Source organism: Diadema antillarum, unplaced genomic scaffold (assembly GCF_040938485.1).
Source record: "Diadema antillarum isolate AM-2024a unplaced genomic scaffold, OU_Dant_1.0 seq00000166_RagTag, whole genome shotgun sequence".
Classification (NCBI taxonomy): domain Eukaryota; kingdom Metazoa; phylum Echinodermata; class Echinoidea; order Diadematoida; family Diadematidae; genus Diadema; species Diadema antillarum.
The window spans coordinates 1,629,062-1,640,000 of record NW_027271236.1 but is presented as its reverse complement, the minus strand read 5'-3'; the positions used below and the strand labels follow the sequence as shown (position 1 = coordinate 1,640,000).

The following is a 10,939-nucleotide window of genomic DNA, read 5'->3' as shown; positions in this document are numbered from 1 at the left end:
ATACAGTAAAGCATGCCTGGATAGGAAGGTTTTGTCATTTTTTTCTTCCTGAATGATCTTCTTGTTGGGCCTGTAAATTTTGTAAACTTTGAATTTCAATAGCTGAAATGGGTAAGTGTAATCAAGAAGCCTTTATTCTATGTTCTTGTCCCCAGTTGTTCAGAATAGAATCACTGCCTTCTGGTTCAAGGACAAGGAACTGGCCTTTGCCTTTGGCATCACTCTGACCTTCTCCAGACTGGTAAGTACCATGGCCACTTCTTGCTCAGGAGGGGTCGGGAAATTTTTCTTTTGTTTAAGCAGGGATCCCGCTGCAGCAATTCCGATTATCAGATGGTCACTGTATTACTGATATATGGAAGTCCACAACTGGCTCACCATTTTCTGCAAAGGGTATCATATTCTGTTTTGTAGAGCAGGTTTTTTTTTATTGCAGTATGCTGTGATATCATAATAGTTTTTGGTTTCCGTAGCAGCAAGTTAGTAGCAAGCAATCGGCTGTGAGGAACACTTATTTCGTATTTGATATTTCATTGATTATTGTCACAATAGCAGATGGTAGAAATGCATTTAAGCTATTATTGCAAAGCCCTGTTTAAAATGGGTATATCATCATCATTTTCATGATATAGGTATTTCGCAATGATGATAAAATTATGGTGATGATGATGATAACTGCAGTGATGGCTAAAATAGTGAAGAAATAAAAAAGGAGATGGAGCAGAAATCTCTTTGTTGTGTGGAATAAAATGAGGAGAGACTTTGTTGGTGAAAGCTAGGAATCTTATCTCTCTAAAGCTGAGTCACGGAGTAATGATTTAATGACAACACTAAATCCCTGGTTACAGAAAATTGATAAGGTACTTTATTTGGATAGCTGCTCATTTCATGCAAGAAGAACACATTCCATTCCTGACTCAGTCACAGCTGTATTTTCAAAGCAGTGTCACATGATCAGGGGTGTCACATGATCAGGGGTGTCATCAGCTTTCGTTCTGAGCATGTGACGGTGACTGCCAAAACTTTGCATACAATTGAGAAATCTGAGACCCGATGTAATTGAATCCCTGCAATGTTTTGCTTTCTACCTGTGCTTGTCTCAATGCCAGGGGAGTGTACTGAACTTCTTCTTTACCAAGGAGATTGAAGACCAGCATGGACTCCTCTTCACACTTTGGGGTGGGGCGATCCTCTGTCTGACGGGATTCCTCTCCGCCCTCATTGTCAGTTCACTGGATATAGCTGGAGTGAAGCAACTCGGACAGGTGAGTGAAGAAGGCTGCTATGGCAAGCGATGTGTGTGCTGTTTAGCACTTTATTTATGTTTGGAATTCATTTAACAAAGCATTTCCTTCAAATTTGGGTTAGTGATGAGTTTTTTTGCAGACATGTGTATAAGGAGGCATGACACCCCATTACAAAGCACAGCTTGCATTTAGCACTGCTTAACAATCTAAAATGAAACAAATATGTTTGAATACTCATTGTGATGTGCAACATAGTATAGAGAGTTTAAAAGTTAAGAGATGGCTGACAATTCCAGAGATGATGATGATGATGATATTTTATAGGTGTCTCTGGTGTGATTTGTAAATACCAGCCTCACATTTCCTCTATGCAACAGTAGAATTGATTGGAATAGATTACAAGCACATACGTCTTATGTGATAGAATCTGAAAGCTAAAGACACACATTAATTTTGGCACCATCAAACTTAGTATCGATGTTAACCCGTTCCTCCTGAAATTCTCAGAGAACCTCCAGTGCCCCCCAAAAGAGATTCTTTCTGCAGGTTGACAGAGACAGAGAAATTCATTTTAATAATTGATCACGGATCTCATTGTTATAATGATTTCCTGCTCATTGATTTATAATCTAACAGAAATTGATAGCCCGTCAAAATTACATCAAATTTTAGTTCTTTTGCAAACACTTTAATTTTACTTTTGTACTCTGAAATTGTAGTATTTATCTGTAGTCTTTTCTAATTTTGATTCAAGCAGGCATGGCAGATAATTAGAATTCTACATTACCATATTTCTTTTTTCATTACTTCAGCAGTATTAGCTTTGCTAGCCAAATACAACGCAGTACACCAAAGTAGCACCCTCTGACTTTACTGTGTGTACAAATTGCTATAAGGCAATCGAAAGAATAATGACCAAAACTTTCTCATTTGGCAAAGCTACTACTACTACCAGTCCCCTGTACAGCGTACTTGTCTTTTCCATGTTCTGCTTCTTTTCTAACTCTTAAACCCCCCCTTTCAATATATTTTTTTTCCCTTTCAGGAGGAAGAGGTTAAAGAAAATTCCAAGAGGGTCAGAGTTTCTGACATCATAAATTTCACCCTGCCCTATTGGCTACTTGTGTTTTCCATCATGTTCTTCTACAACGGTGTCTTTCCCTTCGTCGCAGATGCAAGGTGAGGCAAATAATGGTGATAAGAATAATAGTAATAAGAGTACTAATAACAACAATGATGATGATTATAATAATAATAATAATAATAATAATAATAATAATAATAATAATAATAATAATAATAATAATAATAATAATATTATTAATAATAATAATAATAATAATAATAATAATAATAATAATAACAATAATAATTATAATAATAATAATAATAATAAATAATAATAATAATAATAATAATAATAATAATAATAATAATAATAATAATAAAAGAATAACAATGATAAAGGGTATTTCAAAAGTGCAGCTGCTATATACACTGTATATATACTCTGCTGCACTGCGATAAGCGACTCCTGTTGGTTTAATTGGTAGATTGCATACAACCAAAACAACGTCAAATTTCAAAATAAAAACATCTTGTCAAAATTTATGTGGTATTACCAAACTAGATAGACTGTATAGACTGTATAGTTTGAATAATACTATTAATGGCTGTACTGTGGCCAGAGAGTGTACAGTGGGACATGCTAGAGGTGTGGGGATGTGTTTTCTCACTTAGTAGTTTGTGTTGCTTAGCAAATCTTTACAAGTGACAATGCAAATTGTCATTGCAGATTGCCTTTCTTCAGTCTTATTCTCAGCCAAGTCAAGTATATTTTGTAATAAGCTTTCAGGAAAATAACACTCCATGTAAAATGTGTAATATGTGTAGATACATACATTGATACATGTATGTATGCATATGATTGTACATACAGTGGACTCCTGTTCTTACGAAGTCCTCGGGACCAGCTATTTTCTTTCGTTATATCGAAATTTCATTACAACCAAACAAATAAACAACGAAAATACTTGGAATGGATAATGTTGCGGCTTAATTTTTTCCTTTGTTGTAACCGGAATTTCGTTATAACCAGAATTTCGTTATAACCGTGTTCGTTATAACGGGAGTGCACTGTACATGTGCACACACGTAATAGTTCATGAGTCAAAAGAACTCCATTTTACTCCATTGGCCACTATTTGATAAGCAGTTTTCAGCAGTTTTTTTGCTACACGCATGAATACATTTATAAATTATATCAATTTCAGAGATGAGCCGGAGCTGAAAAGATGACACCGTATTTTATCACGATAGTTTGATTTATCTTTCAGTAAATTCATCCAAGACAAATACAACTTCACAGAGGAGTCGCCTGTTCCTGCCTACCTAGCCGGTGCAGTGTACGATGCCTCCCTCCTACTCTCTCCTTTTCTTGGAGTCATCATTGTGAGTTGATTGTTAAACAAATGACAGATTGACATAGCCCTACAATCAACTTTCTGATTATTACATGCATTTTATTCCCCTGCAAGCCAGGATTGAATGTTGCAGTAATTTCAGAATTATAGTAACAGACATGACTTGTGTGTCAGCAATAAGTAAATGATGAATAAACGACGTATAGATGAATTACTGAATTGAATAAATGATGTGATGGATAAAACAGGAATCAGTCAGCTACTTCTGAAGAAAAGTTCTCATCATAAATGTGACATTGTTGTTGGTTTCTTTGACTTCTTGAACTCCTGTATGTCATGGAGAGTAAAAAATTCCTTTACCTACGTTGTAGCAGACTTTCAAGGATCACAGAACATGCAAGATGCTGAAAAGAAATGTCTGTGGAGAGTTGATGAAAAAAAGAGGTCACGCCATTAAATTATTAAAGTCAAGGAGCATACTGTACACTTCTCCCTTCTTCGTTAACTCTTATGTGGAGTTATGGTCATGCATTTCCCATATGTAACTGTGCATCACAAAACTGACAATAATTCACAAGACCAGATTGTAAGTGAGGACTCAAAATAGGTGAAATGGATTTTTCTAATCAATTTTTTAAGGTTTTTTTTTAAATGTATTTTCTGACAGAGCAATTCTCCTTCTTCTACATAATTTTAAAGTTTGGGATCACAAATGAACGGGAAATTATCTTTTTTTTTTGCAATTTTTCTAGTTTCACTTTTTTTTAAAAATCTGTGTAACATTAATAGGTATGCCATATAGGTTCCTTTAATACATTTCTGAAAAAATCCACACACTTCTTACTTGATAACTTTGATAACTTTTAGAAGGATGATGCTTTTGAAAGTTAGTCTTAGTGATGAATAGAATGTACTTTTTGAGTGAACAAACTTTCAGCTTAATGTGATAATCATTTCATTGTGATTGTTATGGACTTTTATATCTTTTTTTTTTCTTTTGTCCCTTTCATTGAATGGAGCAGTGCTGGATAAGATATCTTAAATAGACCCTAACCATCAAAGCCTCTTTTCTCAGTAAACATTTTTCCAAGGGTGTACTTTTATTCCATTATTTAGATGGGTTAGGAAAGTCAATTTGTATTGACTTTAATGTCATTTTAAACCTTGGAGTCTGTTCTTTCAGAATCTGCTGTAAGATAAAAATCCATGTCTGGCAACTGTTTGGTGGTTTTGTGATGCAGCCTCATGTATGTTTTTGAATAGGAAAGTCTTGTTACTTATAGACAACACATTCTGCTTTTCCATGAATTTCATGAATTGGAATAATTATGCAGTACCTGCTGCATGCTATAAGGATTAGAACCAACACTTGTTGTCGGGCGGAAGCTCGGTGGTCTAGTGGAAATGACGCCTGTCCGGTGATCAGGAGGTCGTAGGTTCGAATCCTGCTCGAGTATGTACGCCCATGATTTTTTGTTATCATGACTACTACTAAAACACTGGTCAATTCATTGCTTATTTACGTTTATGTAGGGTAATATGTAAATCAGTTGCAACATTCTGCTTTTCCATTCCCTAGGATATATTTGGTATGAGAGGAATTCTGGCCCTGAGCTGTGCCGTGCTGACGATACCAGTCTTTGGTCTACTGGCCTTCTCCTATGTCTACCCACTCGTCTCCACACTCTGGCTGGGAGTCACATACTCCTTTGCTGCTGTGAGAATTGTTAACTTCGTTATTTATTATTGGTTGTGATATTCATCACATGCCTTACCCGCCAGTCACAGTGATATAATTTGAGCTTTGAGTAGTGGTAATGAAGTTCGCGTAATATATTTTTATGCTGACATAATGAATGAAATCTTTATTTGAGGTATTCATGTAATGTATTGGTTTTTGCAATGTTTTTTTTTTTTCTTCAACACAGATTTTACAAAGGAAATACTTATTCAAGATACAGATGGAAGGGTACATTTTGACATTGTGACATAACATAACAGAGGCTTGTCAAAATCAATGAGCAATAGATATTGTGTTTTGCAATGGGGTTGCAGGGGTTCACATAAAATGCAGAGCTTGAAAGCGTGACAACCCTGAAAGAAATCTATAATATGCATTTTTACTTGTAAACTTGATAGCTTTAATTCATCTAGAAAAGGCAAAAGCAGCTCCACTTGAACAGATGCACAACTTGTACATTATACTTCTATCCATCTTTACAAAGTTTTAGGAGGCAATTTACTCATAAGAGTGAATAAACTGCATAATACGAGTACAATGTGTGCTTGTGCATGGTTTGTAGGTATAACATAAGCATGCAATCCGCCTTTTCAAAGTTTTAGTGGGCAGTTTGCTCAATAAGAGTGAATACACTGTATAATACAATGAGTACAGTACATAATGTATGTGCTTGTGCATTACTTGTAGGTGTTACATAATAACACATCTTTTTTACAAAAAAATACATGTACCAGCCATAGAGTGTTAATGTGTGGCTGTGCTGTAGGTAGAGAACAGTACCTGGCTAAATGTACTGCAACCAATCTAGGCTTGGAGCCGGAAGGAAAGTCTCTTTAATATGATACTTGGGTTATCACAACTGGTGAGAAAGCATGCAGGCATATCATGTTCAGTAATAAAAGATGTTATCTGGGATTTCATAAAACTAGTAGAGACACATATTTATTTGCTGTTTTTAGTTTGTCAGTGCTTAAATGCCCCATTCTAATCATGATTCAGTGTGTGAGAAATTAGAAGGAAACAATGAAAGAACTGAGACTTTTACCCATTTTCTTTTCTTCTGTCTTTCAGGCAAGTCTCTGGCCGTCCATCCCGCTTGTCGTTCCCCAGGCAACGATCGGCACGGCGATGGGCATCGCAACATCAGTCCAGATGGTTGGCATCGGGGTTTCTAATGTCGTCATTGGAGCCATTCTTGGGGACAGAGAATCGTAAGTGACTTCTGCCATGGTAGCTCCGTTGCCCCTCCTTCTAAGTCTGGTCCTGAATAATTCCTCTGACACAATGCCACACATTTGTAATCATTTGTATAGGATTGGAAAGGATATTGATGATACATTTCAAACAAAAGAGCTGTGTATGAAAATATTGTATGAGTAATTGAGGTGAAAAATTGTATGGCGCCCAGGCCAGCCAGAATCTTTGTAGTAATTACTCCATACAAGAGTGCACTGTCACGCCACCTGTTTTAGGATTTATATGAAATCACTTTATCATGGTGCAAGTTCATATTATATTCCACATACTAAGAATCTTGCTATAGGATTGGTCAAGAGCTGATCACGTGATAAAGCGTAGTTTTGCCCATCACATCACCTGAGAAAAACTAGGTCACTTGATAGTACACAGTGCAATGCACTTTCCCTTCAGTGTCGCGCGGTGCGCGCAGCAAATTCATTGTTTTGTCATCTATAAAGACAGCTGTTTGTTTTGCTGATCTCTGGCAGTCCATACAGTCTTAACGCGAGATGAGTACGCGCGAAATAAAAGTGCGTTGCACTGTGGACTATCATTTAACTAGGTCACTTGATAGTACACAGTGCAACGCACTTTCACTTCAGTGCCGAGCGGTGCGCGTAGCAAATTCATTGTTTTGTCATCTACGCGCACACGTAGCCTAAGCCCTAAGGATACCTAAAGACAGCTAAAACGGTTTCAGATGTGGAATAAAATGGGAATTTCTGGGACCCTTGATGGGGAATATAAAGCAAATAATCAACTTTTAGTTTCAGGCAATGAGACAAACTATCACTTCCTCAGCGATCTGAATGTGTACGCTATCTTTCCTCAGCTGCGCTTCGGAAAGGTAGCTACATCCAGATCGCCTCGGAAGTGATAGTTTGTCCCATCACCTTCACCAACGTTGATTATTTGCTTACTATTACCATACATTGATGCAATCAATGGAGAGCAGTCGAGTATATCAACCTCTTCGACTTGTGCCACTTATGATTCTCCTCCTTCCAAAGTTTCATGTTTGATTCGTATTCTTTGCTTTATCAAAGTTTCTTGTAATGGGGTCTTTGACTTGTTATAGTTCTTTAACCTGTTGAGGACGAGTCCTGAGTATACTTGGGCAAGCATCAATGGGAAATGCGTGTTGTAGCAAAATCAAACCATCCTCAACAGGTTAAAGTGAGGGGGTGATGTTGTTTTTGGTCAACAATGATAATGGCAGGAAATGCCTCAAAGGTTAAGTTGTGGTTTTGGGAAAGTGAAAGAGTTGTGTGTGCTTACGGTGCCTTGACGATCCCTTGTGAAATTGTCACATACTGTTGTATGAGAGTGAGGGTCTTGTGGGGTTTTCTGGGAAAGACACTGTCATATCCAAACAGAAGGGATACTAAACTTTCTTTTCTCCTGTCTTTTGATGGGTACTACATTGTACCTGACAGAACATAACATTCATTTTCCACAGTACCTTCCAATTGAGACATATGGATTTCATGTTCACAAGTCTGCTCTTTGAATCTTGTCCTAGGTTACCCTACAAGGAGACCATAAAGCACTGGACGATGACAATGATCTACCTGTTTGCCAACACACTGGCCTGTGTTGTCACAACGTTTCTACTCAATGTGGTGGACACTAGACGGGTAAATAATCTGTGGATATAAGCATATACTACTGTATACGTTGTATATTTAGCAATCGTCTAAGTTTTGCAAATGGGGACTTCCTGACAATTTCATGAGTGGTTAGATTTGCATTCGTGGAGTACAGTAATGAACGGAGCTGAATGTACACATGCATACCACATTCATGTTGGGATCAGAGTCTATAATATTTTTGTGTGTTGCTGAATTCTTGAATATCACAAGACACATGAAATTTGTGAAAAGTGAATATCTCAAGACACATGAAATTTGTGAAAATAAAAACATTGCAAAGTATATGGCGAATACAGTATGTCAGTTGCTATTTCAGGCAAATAATAAGTTTAGTTGTAGATACTGAATGATGTGATGTGTTTCTTCATTTTGCTTCCGACAGCTATTATCAATTTTCAAAGGTTTTTATGACGTCTCAATGACACTTTGTAATAAGTGGCCATTGTAGAAAAGTACATATATATTCCTAACAGGGATTGTGTGATGGTGTACTTGAGAGAATTGTTAACATTTTGACTCCAGAAATCAACTTTGTTTATGCATCACACATTCTTGATTTGAGAATTCCTTGCACAGTAATTTTTTTGTTTCACAAAACTTAATCGAGATTAACTTTATATTAATCGTATAAAAGAAGGATGCTAGTCTAAACAGAAGTAGTAGAAATGTATGACATGTACTCACTCATAATTGTTAGTATAGTTGCTCACCATGAATTTATGATTACTTGTACAGGGACGTGTGTTGAATCAGAGCAGAAAGCAGCGCATTGAGGCTCACCGGAGATTCCAAGAATCCATCACGCCGATTATAGAGCCTGCCCTCGTGCCCAACTTCACAGACGACGACTACGATCAAGACCCCCTGTTGAGCCCCCCGAGAGGCAACATCAACAGGGCCATTTAGGTCTGGAATGACTTTTTTAGGAATGACTTGTTTCCAGATTTTCATATTTCAGGAATGACTCTCTGCCGATCCTGTGTAGTGGTTGCAGTGTTGAAAGTTGGCATTCAAGTGTGTGTTGAAACAAAGAGCACAATTTCAGAAGTCATTCACTGCTTTTTTCTCTTTTGTTTTAATGTCAGTTTTCACACCTGCCTAGTTTTTTTTAATGGGGTTGAGGGGGAAGCACTGCCTAGCGTTATTTATTGTAATACTTCTTTTTGTCACTTACCTGTACTTACTTCAAACAAATGTACTACATTATTGAAACATGCTTAAAGTTGAAAAACGAAAAGAAGAAGAAATGTTTCATGCCAGAGTTGGACTTTTGTCATGGCACTGGAGTGTAGAATGTTCTCAATGTGCAATAGAGAAAGTTTTGGAATTACCCAGAAATATGGTGAAATTGTTAATGGTTTCCAATCATAAATGTGTGGGGTTTTTTTTTTCATCAGAATTGGAAACACATGTCAAAGAAAATCAAGTCAAAGTACACGACAAAAGCAATAATTCTTTGATGAACCAAAGTATCAGATAAGGTAGTATAGTTGAGGGATTTTAAATAACAAATCCAGCTACCTGGAGGCACGAACTTACTATTAAAAAGCAAAGTTTGTTGCATTTTTTTTTCTCAAGTTTCTGAAGCAAACATGGATAGTTTGTCATTTGAGTCCTATACGGTGTCAGCATACTGCATGAAATTGTGTGACAAAGGTGAATATTTAACTGCTGACCAACCAGTTTGTTCGGCACTGTAACCTTTGCCAAGCTGCTGCTATGCCCATAGCAGACACTGATGTTGTTTTAAAAATAAACCATTCCCTTAAAATTATGAGAATCCCAGATACTTATACACATAACGGACCAGGTTCCAGTTCCAGTGTGCCAGGGGTTAAAGGTCATGAACGTTGTGAGTGAGGGCTTTTTCGTGAACACATTTTGTTTTGAATTGTATCATTACCTTCTAGTATTTTAGGTGATATATAAACTTTTGATAGTCTCCACAACCCCATAATACCACACATTCCATACAGGACTCTTCATAAAGACTTCAGAATTCACCATTTCATAGACTTGTTGATCAAAATGTATAGACACTGAATAACTATGATAGCAATAGATTAGTACTATCCCTGTTCAATTCCCAGTTCGTATTTGTATGTATACATGTCTATACAAAGCTGTGTAATAGTGGAATGCTAGCAACTCACATATACCACTATTTTGTATGTTCAGTTCTCAGAGTGGGTGTTTAAAGAAGCAGTGGTACTGTAACATTTGTTTTGAATCAAAAGAAATTCAATTAATAACATTTGTCTTCCTATCAGTTAGTTTCTAAAGGCAGCTGTTCACCTGGAGGCTTCACTAACAGTTGAAAACCTTCTTAAAACTGCTTGTTTCATACTAAGTCAAAGTACCTATCAGTACAAGACCATTTACTTGAAGAGTGTACTACCACTCCATATTTTATGTGTGGTGTATCTGTGGATTCTTACTAGTACAGTTGAACCGCAAAAGACATTTGAGCAAGACATTTGAGCAATTATGTGGTAAGTTTTTATTATGTGCTAGGTACTGTAATAGAAAGAAAAATACTGGCATTTTGACATATTTATATACACATTTTGATACAAATGCATTGTTTCACATGTACAGTAACTGCTCATATAATTTGTTCATGCATGTGTGTTGTTT

The 10,939-nt window shown here is 36.7% G+C and overlaps 1 protein-coding gene across 1 annotated transcript in view; it reads left to right on the top strand.

Annotated features, from left to right (window-relative positions):
- Window positions 1-9,611, top strand: part of LOC139728124 (lysosomal dipeptide transporter MFSD1-like) — an 18,706-nt gene extending 9,095 nt beyond the window's left edge. Inside the window, exons 6-13 of the mRNA XM_071639083.1 lie at window positions 156-241; window positions 1,110-1,265; window positions 2,293-2,426; window positions 3,584-3,698; window positions 5,250-5,387; window positions 6,483-6,622; window positions 8,173-8,287; window positions 9,038-9,611. Of these exons, the coding sequence (XP_071495184.1) occupies window positions 156-241; window positions 1,110-1,265; window positions 2,293-2,426; window positions 3,584-3,698; window positions 5,250-5,387; window positions 6,483-6,622; window positions 8,173-8,287; window positions 9,038-9,208 (1,055 nt within the window). The 3' untranslated portion in view covers window positions 9,209-9,611. The remainder of the gene's footprint in view (window positions 1-155; window positions 242-1,109; window positions 1,266-2,292; window positions 2,427-3,583; window positions 3,699-5,249; window positions 5,388-6,482; window positions 6,623-8,172; window positions 8,288-9,037) is intronic.
- Window positions 9,612-10,939: the final 1,328 nt, after the last annotated feature.